Genomic DNA, 22,331 nt, shown 5'->3' with positions numbered 1-22,331 from the left:
TTGATGCTTCAAAGATTCCCACTCCTTCTTCTTCCTTAAAACCACTCAAAAATGGCTAAAAGCTTGAATGAACACAATGGAGGCTTAGGGTGCGGCGTTCTGGGTGTGAGAGACAGTAAAGGAGCCCTAGGAAGAAGATTGAGACGTTTAAATAGGCTCCAAGCCCCGGATTTAGGGTTTTCCTCGCACAGACCATACTCGCCGAGTCCACTTGGCTGACTCGCCGAGTTGGTCACTTACTCCTCGACCCGGATCCCGCTCCGACTCGCCGAGTTCCTCCTTGGACTCGCCGAGTCCCCCTTAAATCTAGGGTTTCCTTTACTTTCTGGACTTTCAAGACTTTGGGTGTTACAACTCTCCCCCACTTAAACTAAACTTCGTCCTCGAATTTTGCTATGGCCCACCGCCTGATCATTCTGACTAGCATCAAACCTTGCGGATAATCATCTTGGGTTAACCCTGACCCTGAACATTCTGAAAACACGACTTACTCAACCGACATTCCTTCTGGTACTCACCAAGTACTGCACTGAACCCGTAGAGGTTCTCCACTTCTTTCCTTGCGCAATTTCCTTGCCTTCCCAAGGCAAAGCCTCATAACTGACTTTTTCCTCTGACACTGTGAAGGTCCTATCCTTCACTAACTCCATCACCCCCGCTATTCCCAGAACGGGTCATCACCGTCAGTACTCACTGACACTCCTTTCTACCAAAACTTGGTGCCGAGCACCCCTCTACTTAACCAACTGAATTCCACAATAACCCACCTTCCCGCACTACTACTGACTGGATATTCCTGCCATTCCTCATCTGCCTTCCGGATGATCTGAGACCACTCTGGTCCCTACCAACCTATCAATATCTGGATTACCGGCTCCCACCGGTAGCTAGTCCCAACACCATCCCTGGTCGCTCTCAGCGACTTCCAAAGAAACCTCGACCACCTATAACTGCTCAATCAATTCTGCCATTCAGGCACTACAAACCTGGGATCCCCGATCCCTTAATTTGACACTAAGGTCCCTACCAGGTCCCACCTGCGCTGCTAAAACTCACGGGCCTCGCCCACGGGTCCCACCCGCCTCTATCCTTTTAGACCCTCTGGTCTATTCACTCTCGCTCGGGCCTCGCCCACGGGTCCCACCCAACAATATTACTGAGCAACCCTGCTCCCAAGTCTCACCTACACTGCTAATCTCATACGGGCCTCGCCCACGGGTCTCACCCGACTAAATCCTGGAGCGGCCTCTCCCAAGGTCTCACCTTTCTAGGGCTATACAGGCAAGCACCCTATCAATCTCATCCACTACCCTTTCCTGATCCCTACCAGATCCCTAGGAGATAAGGGTCTCGCCCCAACTCCGCTGACGAATCTACTAAGGAATGCTACGGCTTACCCATAGCCTTACGTCACCATCCATTGCTGACCGCTAGTGAATGCTACGGCTGCCCCGTAGTCTTACGACACTTCCACCACTGACTGCTAATATGAAGGCACCCATGTGCCTTTAGCTCTCAAGATCCTCATTCTGACTCCCTCGAGTCCTACGGGCGATCCACAACCTGAATTCCCAAGCACGCATTAACCATTACCAACGCACGCCTTAGCTGGTGGGGAGTCCCCAAACTCCCAACCTTGAATCCTCGAACCCTCAAACGCTGAACTACTTCTTCTCCATCACGGTGGTCACGCACTCAATCTGGGTCTGCGTGCTCCTCCCCTGGCTTGCTCGAAGGATTCTCCCCCACTCGATCCTGCTTACCCCTTTCTGCTCAAAACTTAAAAGAGACCTCGATCTTTGCTACCATTCCATAATCCATCTACTGAGGAACCCAAGCCAGCCATAGATAGGGATTTCACCAATCCATCTCTATCACTGAACCACTCCGAACTAACAAGACGCACCAATTCCCTTCCACGCATGCTACATCTACTGCTTCCTTTGAAACCTTCTTCAATAGAGCACATCCCCTACTACCATACAAATATCCAAGGTATGCAGATGGCATATAACTCGATCACAATCAACCGCTCAAAACAAAATACTCATACCAAAATGATGCGGAACCATAACAATATAATCATGCACAAATAAAAGAACTAAAAATGGAAATTGCATACCTGCAACGTCCGACGATGCTCGCGTCTCCAAGGTCGTCATCTGAAAAGCCCTGCTCCCTGCTGCAGGTGCCTCTACCCGGCCCTGACGGCCATCCGTGATCCTCAAGGTTGCAGGGGCGGGTGCCATCACCCATCCTGCCGAAGACAAACTGGGGCACTGGGCCTTCTTGTGGCCCCGCTGGTTGCAATGAAAACATATCAAGTCTGCTCCCTACGTGACGGTAACAGTACAATCCCTGCTGAAATGACCAGTCCGACCGCACTTGAAACAGCCAGACTCACCACCGCTACCACTCCTGCACGCGCCCCCGTGCGCCCTGCCACACTTTCTGCACCGATTGCGGCCCTGATGATCCCTCGATCTCGAATCTGATCCCTTGGGCCTTTTGCCCGAACCCGCAGCTACCTGAACCTCATCCGACTTCCTCTTCCGGATTTGCTCCAAATCAATTTCCCTTTCTCTAGCCCGAGCAATCATATCTTCTAGCGTCTTACGGCTGGATCTGCTCACGAACTCCCTGATGTCACCCCTCAACATCTCATGGTACTGAGCCTTCTTCATTTCCTCATCCGCGACATACTGCGGTACAAGAAGAGCCCTCTCCCTGAACTTGGCGGTGATCTCCGCCACAGTCTCAGTAGTCTGCATCAAATCCTGAAACTCTCGTGCCAGCTGCTGCACCTCAATCATTGGCGAAAACTCCGCCCTGAACATGGCCGAGAAATCGCTCCAAGTCATCGCGTCCAACGCGGCATCATCCCCCAAAGCATGACCAATCTCCTCCCACCAATCCCTCGCTCTGTCCTTCAGAAGACAGGAAGCGAGTCTGACCTTGTCCCCCTCGGGACACTTGCTCGAACGAAAAGCGTTGGCTACATCAGCCAACCATCTGCTGCTAGCAATGGGGTCCCTAGCCCCATGATAATCTGGTGCCCCGCAGGATCTGAACTCTCGAAATGTCAAGGTACGCGCTCCCATCAATGCCATCATCTCAGCACGGAAGGCTCCCAGCCTCTCATCCAAAATCTCCAGTATACCCTCCTTGACCGTGCCAAAGATCACAGGAGTCTGAGCTAGAATACTGTGCGTAACCTCAGCTGATATCAACTCTCTCATCCGCTCCTCGAGCTGCTCGGTCCCTGAACCCGAGCCTGATCCCTCTCCGGTGCCTGATCCGCCCGCTGGTCTCTCTCGCAATGTCACCATGCTGAAAATATACCACAACCACTATCAGAATATTCATCACTGATGCGAGACCAAACATGCCCTACTAGGTTCCCGGTCTTGTCTCGGCCTTTCCCGAATCGAGTATGGATCCTTTGCTTCTAGTAGTATGGGCCCATACTACCTTCCACATCTATTCGTACTTTCCTCAGGAATTGCTTTGACTCCACCAGGTCCCTTATCCACTAACACTGCTCCCAACACTATCTCATCCTAGGCTTACCCTAGGGAAACCTCTAACTCAACTCAAACCAGTCCTCAGCTGTTGAAGGTCTCCTTGTGATGCCAATTAGCCATCACTTGGATACCATCACATGTGACGAGGCTCAGATAATCCTTCGAGTAAAAGACTCGTACCTACAACGGTTAGACTCAAACGAGAGCTGCGCAATAGGGCCAAGTCCAGCACTCTGAGATTATTCAACCCTGATCACAGGTGACGTGGCGTATCCACCTAATGGCTAACTCCCATCACTCAAAATCCCACAATGCACAAAGCAAGCAGCATTCGGACAAGGGGAAATCTAACCACAACATACTCAAGCAATCATATCCACATAGCAAGAATCTGAGCTAGCATGCAACACAAACTCACAACTCAGACATAACCTAAACAGGCTATCCTACTACTGTCTACTCAGCACTACTATACAGCTCAAAAGCACAAATAACAGGCACACAAGGCATCATCCTTAGATCCTTAGTCCTATTCTAGCATGCTGTTCTATCAACTGATAATCATAACATAAACTTGTATGGGTATTTTGGGGTACTTACTTGAGCTCGGTTGATTGCATGCACCACACCTCTTTTCTCTTTTCAAAGTTCTTTTCTTTCTGAATTCTTTTTTTTTTTTGCTTTTCTAAAACTGTTTTTCGTTCTAAAAATTCCTTTTACAAAACTGTCTTTTCATTTTTTGAAAACTGTCTATCCGACTCCTCAGTTTGAGTTCAGGCACACCCGAGAGTATGCCCGAATCCCTCAAACCAAGGCTCTGATACCAACTTGTAACGTCCCAAAATTCAAGACCAAAAATTTCTTTTTAATAAAACATTACTGTAAGAAAAGACATCATTCCAAAACATAATCAGAGTATAAGTTTTCAAAACACATGTTTATTATCAGAGTAAACATTCCCAGGCTGACTAATCTATGGTGTGTGCCATGCGATCACCCCGAGCTCCTCCCTCCGCTACCGGAAGTACCTGAAAACAAAACTGAAAACCGTAAGCACGAAGCTTAGTGAGTTCCCCACCCTACCACATACCATGCGCATAACTGCGCACTGCACATACTGGGCCACGCCCTCTAACTAGCTGCAACTAACACATACTGCAAATACTGGGCCACGCCCGCTATCCTGGGCCCCGCCCTCTACCTCGGGCCTCGCTCGCTACAACGTCCCCGCTGCTCCAGGCCCCGCCTGGCTTCGAGCTCCGCTCGGATACAGATCTGTTTCACTTAGGCCTCGCCTGTCACAGGGCCTCGCCCACTAACATATAATAGCACATAAACATATCACATAACATCACATAAGCTAAACATATACTAACAGCTCTTTCTCTAAGGCCTCGCCTATCTCTGGGCCCCGCCCGTGTCCTGCTACTGATGAGTCATGGAACCTCGTCCATACTCCTACTGATAGTGAGATACGGGCCCAGCCCACCCTCACTCCTTTCCTAACTTGGGCCTCGCCCCTGGGCTGCTGCTACTGAGATGTGGAACACCATCCACACTCTGCTATTGGTGAGATACGGGACCTCGCCCACCCTCACCTCCCTACCAGGCACATACAAGTATCACACAGACAACAAGTATAAACTATCGCATAAACCATTCCTTGGGCACCCGCCCTCTATCATTGGACCTCGTCCGAATATCATACTAGCATACTGTGCCTAGGGCTAACCCCCGGGTCTTCTACTCATAACTACATGGGCCGGCATTGTGGCCGTAGACCCATTCATACAAAGGGAAACTCACCTGATACTGCTGAACTGCTGCTGCTAATCCCTTTTGGCCGCTACCTGACCACTGACTCCGAACTGCTGCTCTACTATGTAACGCCTGTGTTTCCGGGCTTGCCACTTTTAGCAATGTAATAGTCTAGGTTAACCTTTGTAACCCGTTTTGAAATAATAAGATTGTATTATTTGAGTATTATGTGTTTTGTGCTTTAATTGCTTAATTATGTGGTTTGATTAATTAAGAATAAAAATAAGCGTTAAAATTTAAGTGTTAAATAAACTTAATATATTTGGTTAATGTTGTAGTAGTTGAAACGAGGTTTCCGAATATATATAGAACGCCCAAATCTGACTTCGTATGAGGAAGTTATGATTTATCGAAGTTCCGGCTTAGCGGCATGCAACCTGAAATACTCGATTTGAGATCGAGCGGTTTTTAGCCGAAGCAATCTAAATGAGAATCGAAGACCTCATTGTTGGTATCGAAGCGATAAAAAGTTAGGCGAGAACGGACGTCAAACGAAGAAGTTATGAATTTATAACGAAAGTTTTTGTCGCGGCCTATTAAAAATAATTAATAAAAATAAAGTTAAAATTAGCCGTCGGAGTCTAAACGAAAGTCGTAGAGCGTGGTCTCACCTTTCCGTGGATATAAAGAACGTCGAAAACGGAGTTCGTATGAAGAAGTTATGAATTTCCGAAGTTTATTAATCATTTTGTAATTAAATTTAATTCAAAAATCGGAAGCCTTATCCGAAGGCGAGTCACCGGTGTGATCCGGAGTACGCCCCGCGTACGTGAGTACGCTACCGCGTACTCCGATAGTGTCGACACTTCGGATGACACATGCAGTGACAATTTCGGACATAGTACGCGCTGCGTACTGTAGTACGCCCCGCGTACTCCGAGGCTCCAGCCTCTATATAAGGGATCCGAAGACAGCCATAATTCTTGTTCATTTCTTCTCTTCTCTCTAGTCTTTTGCATCGTTTTTCGTGCCGAAGATACCCCGAAGCCCTGGTATCATACTCTAGCCCCGAGGCAAGTCCCGAGACCCCGAAGATCCCGAGAAGTGCGGTTCCCGAGTCGAAGCTCTGCCCGCGAGAAGTTCGATTTTTGTGAAGATCTTCCAGATCTGCTGTGGATTACTACTTCTATAAGCCATAGTGCTGTCGGATCATCTTCTGATCAAGTGAGTGTATACTAACTTTCTTAAACACAATAATAATACGAGTTTGGTTCGAGTGTATTAAGTATATTGTTGTTTATAAGTGTGAGTGTGTAGTTATTTTCTTTCTAATACAATAATACGAAGTATTTTATATAAAAATACGTGCTATGTGTATATATTTGGTTGTGTTATGTGTGAATGTGTATTCACTCTCTTCTATCTTACAGATCTGCTTATTTCTTTATGAAATATGTGTTACGTGTGTGTGTGCCTCATCTGTTTTGTGATATATGTGTTGATTAAAGCATGCTATACAGGTTTTCTTTAAACTATGTATACAAATGTATATTTTTATCTACTAATATGTTGGGTAGAACATGGGTAGACAGTTGGTGTGTAATAAACAGATGAGAGGCCTCGTTGTTGTTTGATTGAGTCATCTAGCGGAGTTTAGATGATGACCACTGGCTATTCTAGACAGTCTTGTGGAAACATTAGCAGGTTCGCCACCTGTAGGTGTTAATGAACTTGGGTGTTCATTCGCTGTACTCCATCCCCCTCATGGTTGCCTTATTTGACTTATATTGCTGAGGTACCCCCGAAGCATGTGTTGTCGCCCTAATGAAATATTCTTAGACTAGGTCCCTTATGTTAGTTGTTTTAGGGACATTAAAGTGAGAATAACGGGAATGGGTAATTGGGTTATTGTTGGTTGGTGAAAATTAAATATGATATTTATTGTGGGTTGAAAACCCTATATGCTCACTAGGCTCCCAAGCCTGACCCACTCAGTTTTAAATTGTATTACAGGAAGTGGCGGAAGGGCATGCGATGGATGATCCATCAAGTTGTTTTGTTTACAAGTCTGCATATGTTTATATTTGTTATATGACTTGTAATGTATTCGTTTATGCTTATTGGTCTGTATCGGAACATGACACCCCGAGTTTTGATTATAATGAAAATACATTTCTTTTATGAAATGCTTCGGTAAACATTGTTTTATCATGTTTTGTTTTTGGGAACAAATTCCGCAACTCTTTCAAATCAAAAGAATTTACTCTGAAAATATTTAAAAGCATAAATGAAAATCAGTCTTTTCTGGCCGAGATTTTGGGGATGTCACATACTAGCTCCCCGAGCTACCAATATCAATACAACACTGAGTCAAATTGACCCCTGACAGACAACCAAGTCAACTCTGGTCAAGTCAAAGTCCTGGTCAAAGTCAACCTTCCAGGTCAACCCTACTCGCCGAGTCCACTTACCGACTCGCCGAGTTCCTATGCTCAACGTCCTTCTAATCGCGACTTGACTCGCCGAGTCTACTGATTCCCGAATCCTGACCTGATCAACTCACTGAGTCCTGGCTCGACTCGCTGACTCGAGACTTAACTCGAAGGGTTTGGGACCACGCGACCTGACTCGTCGAGTCCAATAACAGACTCGCCGAGCACAAGACAATCTCCAACCAACTCGCCGAGTTGTTCATCCAACTCGCCGAGTTCATGCCTATCTTCATCCGTCTCGACGAGTTGTTCATCCCACTCGTCGAGTTCTTCCTCATCTTCAAGCTACTCGCCGAGTCCACTCGAAGGACTCGCCGAGTCTATTCAGATCTACATACATGCAGAGGACTTTCGAGTCATGCATGGACTCCAAACTGTAGATCTACCCTTCCCAAGCCTATCCCCCACGTAAAGTTGCAAACTTTACGTGTAGAGAGGGAGATCTAGGCAAAAAGCACCAAAAACTAGGGTTTAAGACCAAGAGGCTCCATAATCCACTCAATGACTGATACTTTACGGGATTCTAAACCAAAACAAGCATGGATCTAAGGTAGCAACCTCATATATGGACCTCAAGCTCAAGATTGATCTTAAACATGGCCTAAAAGCCCCAAAACTCATAACCAAGGAAAATCTGGAGGAGAGAAATGACTTAATACCTTCAAATGCTCTGAAATGCTCCCCAAACTTCGGATCCAAGGCCACTCCTTGATGCTTCAAAGATTCCCACTCCTTCTTCTTCCTTAAAACCACTAAAAAATGGCTAAAAGCTTGAATGAACACAATGGAGGCTTAGGGTGCGGCGTTCTGGGTGTGAGAGACAGTAAAGGAGCCCTAGGAAGAAGATTAAGACGTTTAAATAGGCTCCAAGCCCCGGATTTAGGGTTTTCCTCGCACATACCAGACTCGCCGAGTCCACTTGGCCGACTCGCCGAGTTGGTCACTTACTCCTCGACCCGGATCCCGCTCCGACTCGCCGAGTTCCTCCTTGGACTCGCTGAGTCCCCCTTAAATCTAGGGTTTCCTTTACTTTCTGGACTTTCAAGACTTTGGGTGTTACAGAATGTCGCCTCTTGAATCTGGATGTAGGTCTCGAATATTTGTAACCAAAACAATACGCAATCAAGTCTTTACTCGAATAGGAGAAGAAGATAAGCTGCATGCAATTTATGTATCGAATTTGACATCTAAATTATGTATCGAATTACCTGTATGCGGTTCAAACGACACATTGGAAATTGAGATTCAGTTTGGTAGAAAATGATGGCACAATACAGTCGATGATGATGTCGTTAAGAAGGAGGTGCCTCATCTGGTCTCATTGGCACCTCTTCTCTACCGGTGATGGGTCGAAGATGGTGGTTGCGTCTTATGAAACCCTAGAGAGAGAGGATATATATACGGGGATAAGAAAGGTAAGAGGTGAGAGGGTAAAAAATTATAGGAAATAGGTAAAGTTGCAATTCCAATTATGTCCTTCTGACCATTTAAAAGTTACATTTAAATGCCAGTAGTTTTAGAAGTTTTCATAAATCGCCCGTTTAATAGTAAGCATAGATCTTAGTATTTAGATATATATATATATATATATATATATATATATATATATATATATATATATATATTGCTAATAATACCAAACAAAATCAACAAAGAGCGATTTTTTAGCAAAATTCCATATATTTCAGCAACATACCAAGTAAAATAAAGAAAATCAAGCAACATTTTCACATTTTTGCAAGGTTGCAACAACATTTTAACACATAACACCAAAAAAACAAATCCAACACAATAACACCATATTTCAACAAAAAAACACCATACAAATCATACTTCTACACAATAATATCATTAAAAAAGTCAGATTTCAGCATGTAAAATCGATTTTTAGAGATGGGTAAACCGTTTTTAGAATAATAAGAACTCGATTTTCAGATAGCATTTTTCAAAATCAGAAGTTTTACAAGAAGGGTGATGTCGCTGGTAGAGGATGGCGCCGAAGAAGCGGTGGTGCTGGCGGAGTGGAGGTGTTGGCAGAGAGGGAGTCGGCTACTAGAGAGAAAGGTTATGTTTGGTCTCTTGGTTGGTTTCGACACGTATTGGGAAAAAGTGGAAAAAAACATATTTTCTTTTCATGCAGCGGGTATCAAATACCTTTTAAGGGGGTGTTTGGATTAGCTTATTGCTTATTGCTTATTTGTGGTGGGAATAAGCAATAAACATTAAACATGAGGATAAATGTTTATTAAAATTAGCTTATTTAGTTTAATAAGCTGGATTTTATCTAAACACTCAAATTAGCTTATTGTGAGAATAAGCAATAAGCAACCTCTTTTTTTCCTATCCAAACACCCCCTAAGTAATGACATAAACCCTTTTTTATTGTTTCAATAATTTGTTTTATAAAAAATTATATACAAATTATTATATTAAAAAATACTATTGGATATAATACAATAATAAAGATATATTACCTTTAACAACAATAACCAAAATATAAGCATTTAAATGGACTAATTTGTTTTTTTTTAACTAAAAAAGCTAATGAGACTTGGGGTGAAAATCGGAAAAATGAAACCTCAACCAAATTGCGACGTAGCAAAGATTTTTCGAATTGAAGCATAACCTGTTCATTTACTTGAAATTGATCTTAAGCATTTAAATTTTAAACCCAAAATAGTTAAATTTTGGCTTTTGTGTAATAAACATTTGTGGAGCATACCATTCATTTACTTTTGTTGAATAAACTTAAATAACTAATGTAGTGCTACTATTCTTTGTTGGAGCATTTTCACGGCAGCCCACCAAACTGCTGGTTGTTGAGATATTAATTGTTTTTGGGTGGGTGGGTGCTGGATTTTAGATGGGTAAAATGAGTTCCGTTTCTTTAATTTGGTGTAGTTGGTCTATTGTAGCATACTGACTTAAAATAATTAATTTAATTTTGTTAAAAATATGATCAATAAATGAAACCCAGACCAGATTGCACTATACATTTTATTATTCAAGCAGGAAACTGTTCATTTCCTTGAAATTGATTTCAAGCATTTAAAGCCAAATTTAACTTATATGTTGCTTCTGCCATGGGAGTTGGGGAATGGAGACTGGCTACGACCACAATAATGTAAGTTATCCATTTACAAGTCTTCCATGCATGGCAATAAGTTGCTCTTCGATTCTCTACTTATAAATAAACTAGTAACTTTATCATACCAAACCATTACTCCATTATAACAATCCATCCTTTCCACTTCAACTTCCTTCTAAACTAAAACTAGTCAAGCTTGAAAATGGAGAATTCAAGGGTTTTGGGGCTCCCTCACGTTTTCGTATGTGTTTTGTTTGTTGCCACAACATATACTTGTTTGGGTCTTGGAAATATCAGTGTCAGTGTCAGTGTCAGTGTCAGTGTCGTTTGCTCTAAGCAAGAGAGACTTGCTCTTCTCAAGATCAAACAAAGTGTGAAAGATCCTTCTGGAATGTTGTCATCATGGGTTGGCAATAACTGTTGCTTGTGGGAAAGAATCATATGCCACAGAGTCACTGGAAATGTGGAAGGTGTTTATCTCAGAGGAGACATGGCATATCTTTTTGATCCTGAAAATGATGATGGAAACTACTTAGTTGGGAATGAGGTGAGCTCTTCTTTGGAAGAGTTAATGCATCTGAAACACTTGGACTTGAGTGGGAATGATTTTCAAGGAAGTATGATCCCTGAGTTTATTGGAACCTTGAAGCACCTGAGCTACCTCAATCTCTCCTATGCTGATTTTAAAGGTATTATTCCTCATCACATTGGGAATCTTTCTAATATAAAGGTTCTTGATCTCAGTTCAAACTTAGAGCTAATAGTAGATGATATGTCATGGACACTTGGCCTTTCATCACTCGAGCATCTCGACTTAAGTTCACTGGATCTTAGTGGAACACAGAACTCGGACATTGTGCTTTACAATATTCCTTCATTAGAATGGTTAAATTTGCATAGTTGTGGAGTTTCCATTCCTTTTCTTAATTCGAGTAGAATACTTCCCAACATCAAACACCTGGATCTTGGCTTCAATTCTTTCGAAACTTTTCTCCCTACAATTCTTCAAAACATGACATCCCTTCAATTCCTGGATCTTTCTTCATTTGATCTTAGTTTCATAGGAAGCCTTGTAACCTTGCTAAACATGATCCCTTCTTTATCAGAATTGCATTTGTCAAGTTGTGGGATTGATAAGACGTTTCTATCCACCCCTCATCTTAATCTCAGTACATTTTATGACATCCAACATCTGGATCTTAGCGATAATTCAGTTGAAGGGACATTTCCATCACTTTTAACAAACATGAGTTCCTTAAGAGTCCTTGAGCTTTCAGGAAACATGTTGAATTCATCGGTTCCTAATATGCCTAATCTTCTAGAGCTTGATCTTTCTTCTAATGAGTTTAAGCAGATTGAACATATTGGAATCTGGAGGCTTTGTCACTTGAAACAATTGAGTGCGTCACAAAATCCATTTGATATAGAAATTATTGACTCATTAAAAAATGTTTCTGAATGCTCCCATTATGCTTTAGAGAGGTTGTTTTTACAGTTGAGTTTAAATGGTTCAATTCCAGAACTACTTGGAAGGTTTACCGATTTAAGTGGCTTACATCTATCTGGAAACAAATTAACAGGTTCAATTCCTGAATCTATAAGAAGCTTACGATTTTTACAAGTATTAGATCTATCTGAAAACATGTTAACTGGTCACATTCCAAAATTCCTTGGGACACTTTCTTCTCTTGATCTTTCTTCTAATTTGTTAAATGGGAGAATTCCAGAATCGATTGGAGAATTAACCGATTTAACATATTTGAATTTGGGATCCAATCAGTTAATGGGCCCCATCCCATCATCTCTAGGAAGACTTGTTTCTTTACAAACAATTTCATTGTCTTCAAATATGTTAAATGGGAATATTCCCGTTTCATTTGGGCAACTTTTGAAACTCCGTTCTCTAGTTATCTCTAACAATTTTCTAGAAGGAGTAGTTTCTGAAGCCCATTTTTCTGACCTTTCGATGTTGAAGAAGTTGGATGCTTCTTCTAATCGTAAGTTGACATTCAATGTTTCACATGAGTGGGTACCTCCATTCAAATTAGTAAGTCTTCGACTCAGTTCTTGCAAAATCGAAAACGGATTTCCACAATGGCTTCGAAATCAAAGGGAACTTAAAACGTTAGTGTTGTCCAATGCTTCAATCTCAGGACCTCTTCCTACATGGTTGCAGAAGACGCCCATCATTCCTTACTTAGACCTCTCCCACAACAAACTCAGTGGTTCTTTGATAAACCTTCCTAATGGGGGGAATTTCCATGCTTCTGCATATTGGGCGTTATTTCTAGGAAATAATCTTTTCTATGGGTCGATTCCAAGGTCTTTATGCAAGACAGATTTGGACTTTCTTGATCTTTCCAAAAATAAGTTAACAGGGAAAATCCCCAACTGTTTTGATAATATGCAACGGTTGATGACCATGATATTTAGCTCAAATCGGTTGTCTGGTGTTATTCCAAATACAATAGCTCGTAATTCATTATCATTACTTCGATTAAGTTTGAATGACAATAGCTTTGTTGGCGAACTTCCTGAAGAATTGGGGAATTTAGGAGATTTGTGTATCTTAGATTTGGGTGATAATGAATTCTCTGGAAACATACCTGAATGGATTGGGGAAAATCTTACATCCTTGATAGTTTTGAGGTTACACAACAATAATTTCACCGGAAGAATTCCTCAATCGTTGTGTAAAGCTTCAAATCTTCAAATTTTGGATGTTGCATACAACAATTTAACCGGAACCATCCCTCAATGTCTCGGAGAGTTGAAAGCCATGGTTAATAGTAGCGGAGTACATTCAATGATTATCCCTTTTGATTCTGATGAGAATGTGTTTCAAGTCATGAAAGGTGTTGATCTTGAATATACAACAACATGGGATATGGTTTTTAACATGGACCTTTCAAGCAATAAACTTGTTGGAGAAATACCAGTCAAGCTAACCCAACTTGCAATGTTGATGGGTCTTAATTTGTCCAATAATCATCTCATTGGGGATATTCCACACAACATTGGAAACATGAAAAAGTTATTTTCTCTCGATTTATCTGGAAACGAATTGATTGGGGTGATTCCTCCAAGCATGGCAGCTTTGAATTTTTTGAGTCATTTGAATTTGTCGTACAACAACTTGTCTGGACAAATTCCAAAAGGGAATCAATTGCAGACCCTTAATGACCCAACTATTTATGCTGGAAACAACTATCTATGTGGAGCACCATTGTCAAGAAATTGCTCAAATCATAAAGTCCCCACAATATTGCACAACAACAATACGAAGGTATGGTTTTATGCGGATGTAATGAGTGGTTTTACAACAGGGTTTTGGGGTGTTATTGGAGTGTTGTTTTTCAAGAAGCAGTGGAGACATAATCTTTTCATATTTGCTAAGAAAACAGTAGAGAAGATACAAGTTGTAACAATTGCCAAGATGAAGAGAGAAAGAGAAGCCTGATAGATCCTTGGGAATGCAAGTAGTTTTCCAATGTATATTATAGATGACTTTATTAATGTTGTTTATTACTACTATTGTGCTTAGTTATACTACTATTTGGAGTTATATTTGATGGCATTTGTAATATGGGTGTTGTTCAAAGTTGTGAGTTTGAATTTTTGTTGGAGTGAGGTTTTGACTTATACTACTAAGGTTAGTTGTATACTATTTATATTAAAATCGATTAATTGTTTGTTTATTATATGTGTGCTTTTGTTTGTGGTTAATTGTATAAATATGCACTTGGGAATTGCTTCGAAAAGGAAGAATGAATGGGTTCCGTAAATCGGTTCAATCCTATTCATCGCCTCCCACCACCATCACTGTAATATTTAACATGAATTTCCTTCACATAAACTGGGAATTTCAAGGTACTCTTGACTTTGATGACTTTATAAAGCAAAGTTAATAATATCTTGTAAGCCATACCAAAGAAAATCTTCCAAAATATTGAATTAGGTATAAATTTTGTTTTACTGAAATTTATTACAATTTTCAATTTCCGTTTTCTTAAAGGACGTAATTACGATATTTATTTGATCATATTTTTGAATAAGGTGATTTAGTTTAGGATGATTTATACATGTTTGTTTGTTGGGTTTTGTTTTTGTAGCAATACTAGTCTCATCTTGCTTCTAATGGAAATCTTGATGGAAGTGGCTAGAATGTGGCATCCAACATGTATCAATAATTTAATATGGTATTAAAGAAGCCTCATATTATGAGCTTACGATGAATTCTAATACATCAGTTGTGTAATGTTATGATCTAAGTAAATGAGCATGTATGTTACTGTTGGCCACTCTTTCTTGCAAAAAAATCTATAGATGAGGTGTTTTTTTTTTTTTTTTTTTTCATTTTACTATGTTGGAATCATGGTGGAACGGGTACAATGTGTCTTAGATCTTATTATAAAAGGTACGACGGTATCTAAATTGAGTTTAACTTTAGGCATGCGATAAAATAAAGAGAAAAAAATAAAAAGAGCCACTTTTTCTAATCACTTTCCACCTAATAGCCAAAAATTTAGAAAAATGGTGTTCTTAGCCGACAAATTAACAATTGAAGTCGGGTCACTTGTGATTTAAACATGCGATTTCGTTGTTTTACTTGGGATTTTGTTTTTTATTTGTGTCAGGCGCTGCTGATGATAAATCACAACTTGGTCGAGAGGTCAATGGAATCATCACAAACCAATTTTTTAATGTTATGGATGTTCAAAATATCAATGTACTTTTTCCATTTGTTTATTATAGCATCATACTTGTATTCTTCCTACTATGACATTGTACTATAGAAAAATCTATGAAATTTTAACAATTTCATCCAAACACATCAATTTTATCTGTTATATTTTGGCCAAAAAATTCCAAGTATAATCTCCTAATAAGGAAAATATCAAAAGTAGAATGTTATAATTGGGTTTTTCAAAGTACAATGTCTTAATAAGAAAAAAAATTGAAATTACAATGCCATAGTTGAAAATTTTGTAAGTAGGATGCTATACCACACAAAATAAATTAAAGTAACTTGCTATTTTTTGCAAATGTTTTTTATTTCCTATTTTTTATGTACTAATTTTTAGCCATTTCAATTTTGGAACATAATCAACCTTTACAACATAATCAGCTTGGTTCTCGGTCAACATAATCAGCTTGGTCGAGAAATTGACATCTGGTAAGAAATAGCATCTACTTCCATTTATTCCTATCATAGCATCATACATTCATTTTTTTTCTTATTAGAATAACGTTGTTTTTCAAAAGATCTACTCATTTATAGCATTATCCTAAAATTATGAGAGGACCATGGGAATCTTTTATATCAAACTTTTCATTGAGTTGTACATAGTTTTTCCTGTAATTTTGTGAAATCTGTTATAGCATAATACCGAAAAAAACATCCCCCTCGGGGTGAAGCCTAGTCTTATCTCGTAGTTACTTCGAAATTGAATTCCACTAGAATTCACAAAATCCATGAATAGAAGCCTACACTTGAAGAAAATAATATTAATATCAAGATTATGTTTATCTTATCTTTATTTTCTTCCTAGTTTCCCGGTAGGATTCTATCTAATTTCCTGCTTATCCTTTAGTTCATAATGATGTATATATACTCTCCTTTGTCGATTGTATGAGATAACCCCGGAATCAATTCGTTCCAGTTGAACTTTACTTTTGTTTTCTATATGGTATCAACGGGTCCTCTGATCCATTGAAATCACAAACCAAAGGCCACCATGGTTGTACCAACAGATGACGCCGAAGGAAGTGCCAAAAACCCCTCTTTTGATCCAGATTCGCCATACTATATTCACCTTACTGATTATCCTCATCAGATGCACGTGAATGATAGTTTGAATGACAACTATCCTGACTGGTCTCGGGAGATGAGTGAATTCCTCATTCCCAAGAATAGGGTCGACTTCATTGATGGAACTATCCCAAAACCAGCAGAAGATGCGCAAGAATACAAGGCATGGCTGCAAAGTGACGGCATCATCAAAGGATGGATTACTATTGTCACGGAAACAGAGATAAAAAACATGTCAAATATGTAATGACGACTAAACAGATTTGTGAAGACCTCTAAGAGAGATCTGGAAAATAAATAGCTCTGAGGGCTTACAAGTTGAAACGAACCCTAACAACTATAAGACAAGAGAATTACTCGGTTTTCACTTACTTCACGATGATGAAGGGTGTATAGCATGAAATTGAATCTGTCTCTTCTTCACCAACATGAACGTGCCCCAACTATTCTTGCAACCTAGGAAAAAGACTTATCGAGTCCAAAGAGAAAGACTGTGTATACAAATTTCTGATGGGTCTTGATGACAATTTCGGGACCATAAAGACCCAAATACTCAGCACCAAACCTACGCCAAGCTTGGGTATTGTCTACCATCTAGTGGATGAAGACGAACAACAGAAAAACATCAACACTGCAAAAAACGATGGTAGAGGCAACAACTTATTAGATTCGAGCACCATCAAAAATAGAAGCCATCTTGTGACGTACCAATTTTCATAATAAAATTTTCATTTTTAAACACATATTTTCATAAGACATTTTCAAGCAAAAATCCTTTATTTGTAAACCATAGTTCAAATAAGATTATAAAAAAATGTCATGGAATCTCAAATCATTAAACTGTTGATGGGTGTGTATAGTTACGCATTCGCCCTCGAATTGTCAAAGTACCTGAAAAACATTTAATCGATAACTATAAGTCAAAGTTTAGTGAATTCCCTAAAATACGCCACACAACAATACACATACAATGCATCCACACATGAGTCTACATTCTGACTGGACCACCTCACAAAACCTATAGTACACCTGGACCGCTCTCCCGAGCCTATAGTCTAACTTGACCACCCCTTGCCTACAATATAGCTGGACCGCTCCATTGGGCCTATAGTCTGACTGAACTGCCTCGCAAGGCCTACAATACACCTAGATCGCCCGGGTATCTTGGCCTACAACACAAAGCAGGATCGCCTCAACCTAAACACAATATTCGACATATGCAAACAAACAAACAATACATGTAAACATAACAGATCTACCAGACTAACATATCACTATTGCATAATGGCATCCTACACGCAAAGATACATACTACAATACAAAGTATAGTGAGAAAACTCACATCGTTACAAACAGAAATCACAACAGCGCACAGAAAGAGAAGGTTGGCTCAACAACCACCTAATTATATAACTCTAGGTCAAAAACAGCCTAAGACTTAATACCCTAAAGCCTGACCCAATGTCAAACCTAATCAAAAGTGAAAAAAGTCAAATTATGGTCAAAAAATGAACCACACTTTCTAAGAGAACCCAACGCTCACTATCGGATAGAAAAGTCGATTGAATGCACTTAACAAGCTTATATTAGAAAACCCAAAAAAGCACCCATATGCCCAGAAGAAGCGTATCGCACTGAGGGTGAATCCAGAGGGCGAAATGACTTAATCCGTTAGGTGAATCCTCTAAATTACCGATATAAACTCCCATAAGGCCCAGATGGATAAAGTTTCCAACTTTATCCATTAAGCCTTTCCAAAACAAACAATATTTAAACTATAAGCCCAAAAAGTCCAAGAATTCACTTTTAACAAATTAATCTATTAAGTCCAAGCCTCCAACTTTTAGATATGAAATTGTTGGAATAGTGTCTAAGGCTGCAACTATATTAGGCAAGTATTTGACCCGGTTGTGCATGGTCCTTTTGGGTTGCCTTCACCATAGCAACTTGACAGGATGATTTATAATGAGAGAAGAAATATTATTAATATATTATGAGAATAATATAAGGAAAAATAATATTATTATTTGATTAATATAAGTCATAAATTAATTAGGAATTAATTTGGTGACTTAAAGAGATTAATTAAATAGAAGGGCATAAACTGTCAATTGTATGATAGTTGTACTTTGGGCTATAATCCCTTATGGATAAGGGGGGACGGTTTTAAGGGCTTTGGATAGACCTTGAAATCGTCCAAGGCTTATCATTAGGGTATTGGATTGCTTAGGGCCTAAGTTATCCAATTAGGGTTTAAGGGTGAAACCCTAGGAGCCTTACAAGTATAAATAGACCTAAGGGGTTGATGAAATCGGCACTCTTGCCTTTGGAAGAACCCTGGCCGATTTCTAGCTCCCTCCCCTCTCTCTCTAATCATCCTCTTGCTAAGTTGGTGTTTGTAAGCCATTAGAGGAATGACAATTGTGACTCTAAGCTCCAAGGACAAGAATATTCAAGCAAGCAACTTAAAGTAATCTTCTAGATCTGTTTTTCTTATGTTATTACCTAGATCTATTGTTCAAAAGTATTGGATTCAATGCATGTTCAATTAGAGAAACCTAGATCCAAGCATTATGGTTTGTATGTGCACATAGGAATGTTCATATGGCTAAAACACATCAGTGGTATCAGAGCCTAGATTGGTTTATATTGAATTGATGCATTGGTTGCTTGTTTGTTGCTTGAAAAATTCGAATTTTGTCATTCTGCCTGATGAACTCGGCGAGTCCCATAGTGGACTCGGCGAGTAGGCTCAACTCGGCGAGTCTGTTGTGGTACTCGGCGAGTTCGAGCGTCAGAAAGAGCTAATTTCGGGATTTCTTGTTGTTTATCTTTTGCTTACCTTAATCTTAATAGATCAATATAAATCCGATTTTAAGATATATTTGAGTATATTCTTGACCTAATTGAAGATATTTATCAATTAATTAAATATTAATTTCCTTATGTGATAATTGATTAATTATTTTAATTAAATTGGTAAATTGTTTTGCAAGAAATAATTAAATAAATCAAATATGGATAATTATGTGATTAAATGTTAATTTAGATTATTTGTTATTTGATCCCCTATGTTTTGAAAAGTTAAAAACTTGCCCTCAAGTTTTGAAATTTATGTTTTGTGATTAAAAGTTTAATTTAGACAATTTGAATTTCAAACCCTAGAATTTCACAAGTTTAAAATTCAACCCTATAATAATATAATATTACAAGATTAACACACACACACACACACACACACACACACACACACATATATATATATATATATAATTAAAATGCTAGTCTTACCGTTAGTAGGCCTCATTCACGAAGCCGGTCTATAAGGTGGGTATAAGGTTGCTGCCTATAAAATGGTGCTTAATGGGTGTACACTCACACCCACCGCTTGCTTGATCGGTGGAGGGTCGTTAGCCGAACGGGTAGGATAGGGCAACCTCATCTCCTCATTAAAAGTATAATATGAAATACAAAGTAACTACATGTTTTTCAAAAATTCCCAATCCTTGTTACTTTAGGAAAAGTGAATTGATGCAATCCCATGAAATTACACTTTGCACCCTTGCTGAGAAGTTAGTGGAGCGTGTGTGGTTTACCGGCACACTAATTGGTTCTAAGCAAAGGTGGCAAATGGTGATTCATTGTTTATCATAGTTCGATGGAGCGTGTGTGGTTTACCGGCACATCGAATAGGTGATTGTTACAATGAAGGCACCATGTGAATTTGCATGGTAATTCACACCCACTTTGTGATCCTCGGTATCCCAGTCACAAACGAGAGGTGCATATCGAGATTTAAACATACCACTGAAAAGTTTCAATGAATCTCATCCAAACCTAAGAATTCTCAATACATTTAGAACTTAAAGTTATGTTTTCATGGTGGAGAATTAGTGAATTGTCATTCACTTACCTTCAAATTGTTTGCATGTTAGATTACGGCATCCCTTTTCTAATATGTAAATATTGTTGTTGGATCCTAGCCCTAATTTTCTTATTGGGTGATTATTAGGGATTCAAATTCTAATCTATCTTTGTCCTTTCTATTTGTAGATGTCGAACGCGAACAACGTTGTTGCTAGCTCGTTCACATTGATGAGCCTTTGCCAAAAGGTGACTTTCGATGGGACGAACTTTAGCGAATGGATAAGATACATTCGCACAATTGCTCGCTATGAGGACAAGGAGTATGTCCTCGATGAGAAGCTCGAGAAGATCAACCCAGAAATTGCTACTCCGGCTGAAATGACTGCTTTTGAGACTCATGAACGTGATGCAACGAAGGTACATTGCATCATGATAGCCACAATGAACGCCGAATTCCAAAAGTCCTATGAGGACATGTATCCGTACGAAATGCACCAAGACTTGTTGGAGAGATACCACCAAAACGCGAGGCAGGAACGTTACGAGATCTTCTCTAACATGATCTCCGCCAAAATGGGTCATGGAGAATCTTTAACCGTGCACCTGCAAAAGATGCAAATGTATGTCGATCGTCTTCGCAAGTTGAATGTTGACTTTGGGGAAGACTTGGCGATCGACATGGTGCTTCACTCCTTGCCTCCGTGTTACAATCAATTTAGGATGACCTACCACATGAACAAGGAAGAGGTCACCTTAAGTAAGCTCCAAGGTCTCCTTAGGGTTGCTGAGAGCAACCTCAAGGACAAGTCTGTTGCACCCACTCCCAATCCACCTGCTGCTCCTGTTTTGGCCATTGGGCAAGGAAGAGGCAAGAAGAGCAAGGCTCCGTCAAAGAGCCACCGCAAGGGAAAGTCCCGAGATGGTTCCTCTTCTAGTGGGACCAAAGTTGATCCCGCTAAGCCTAACCCTAACCCAAAGGAGGCAGAGTGCCACCATTGCCACAAAATAGGGCATTGGAAGAGAAGCTGACCAGACTACATGCAAGCCATCAGGGAAGGAAAGATCAAGCCGTCTTTTGTAGGTATATACACAATTAAATCTAATGATTCATCTCATGCTATTTCTTGGGTCCTCGATACCAGGTGTGGTTACCACATTTGTTCTGAATTGCAGGGACTAAGAAGAAATAGGGATGTGGAGCATGGAAGAATAAATCTAATCATGGGGAACAGAAGATCGTCGCCTGTGACCAAGATTGGAGTGTATTCTCTAGTGCTTAGGAATGGTTTATGTTTAGATTTAAACAATTGTTGCTATTCGCCAGAAATGGCAAGAAACATAATTTCATTTCATGGTTTGTTTAGACAAGGATTTAGATTTTCTTTTAATAATGAGAATGGTTCTATTTGTGCTTATCTAAATGGTGTCTTATATTTTGAAGCAATACCATGTAATGGAATTTATGAAACTGTTATGATTGTAGATAACCTAGGAAATGATGTTTTATGCATGGATTCTTCCAATAGTATGGATAAAGCATCCTTGTGGCATTGTCGTCTTGGACATGTCAACAAGAAGCGCATAGCCCAACTCCAAAAGGATGGAGTGTTTGAGTCATTCGACCTTAGGGAAGATGACACATGCGAGTCTTGTTTGCTTGGAAAGATGCCCAAGTCACCCTTCACTAGTACATGTGAAAGGGGTGAGGGTCTATTGGACCTCATACATACCGATGTATGTGGACCGTTTAGATCAACCACAAAGGATGGGAACCGCTTCTATGTGACTTT

The 22,331-nt window shown here is 40.1% G+C and overlaps 1 protein-coding gene and 1 long non-coding RNA gene across 2 annotated transcripts; one reads left to right on the top strand and one right to left on the bottom strand.

Moving 5' to 3' along the window:
- The first annotated feature begins 10,857 nt into the window (after nucleotides 1–10,857).
- LOC145073829 (receptor-like protein EIX2) lies at nucleotides 10,858–14,560 on the top strand. The gene has a single exon (XM_079020313.1). It carries the CDS (start codon nucleotides 11,065–11,067, stop codon nucleotides 14,320–14,322), a length of 3,258 nt encoding a protein of 1,085 aa, XP_078876439.1. The 5' UTR covers nucleotides 10,858–11,064; the 3' UTR covers nucleotides 14,323–14,560.
- Nucleotides 14,561–16,156: 1,596 nt separating this feature from the next.
- On the bottom strand, nucleotides 16,157–17,392 carry LOC145077094 (uncharacterized). Its single transcript, XR_013692954.1, has 2 exons — nucleotides 17,047–17,392; nucleotides 16,157–16,843 (listed from the first exon to the last, which is right to left on the bottom strand). It is a non-coding gene; the product is annotated as an uncharacterized LOC145077094 (long non-coding RNA).
- Between the last annotated feature and the right edge of the window lie 4,939 nt (nucleotides 17,393–22,331).

The sequence above is a fragment of the Lactuca serriola genome, chromosome 9 (genome assembly GCF_051521515.1).
Source record: "Lactuca serriola cultivar US96UC23 chromosome 9, Lser_US96UC23_V15, whole genome shotgun sequence".
NCBI classification, from domain to species: Eukaryota; Viridiplantae; Streptophyta; class Magnoliopsida; order Asterales; family Asteraceae; genus Lactuca; species Lactuca serriola.
This window is presented reverse-complemented; position numbering and strand designations above follow the sequence as displayed.

Bases quoted from the DNA above. Each gene is read 5' to 3' on its own strand.
- LOC145073829 (XM_079020313.1), top strand. From the start codon at position 11,065: ATGGAGAATTCAAGGGTTTTGGGGCTCCCTCACGTTTTCGTATGTGTT.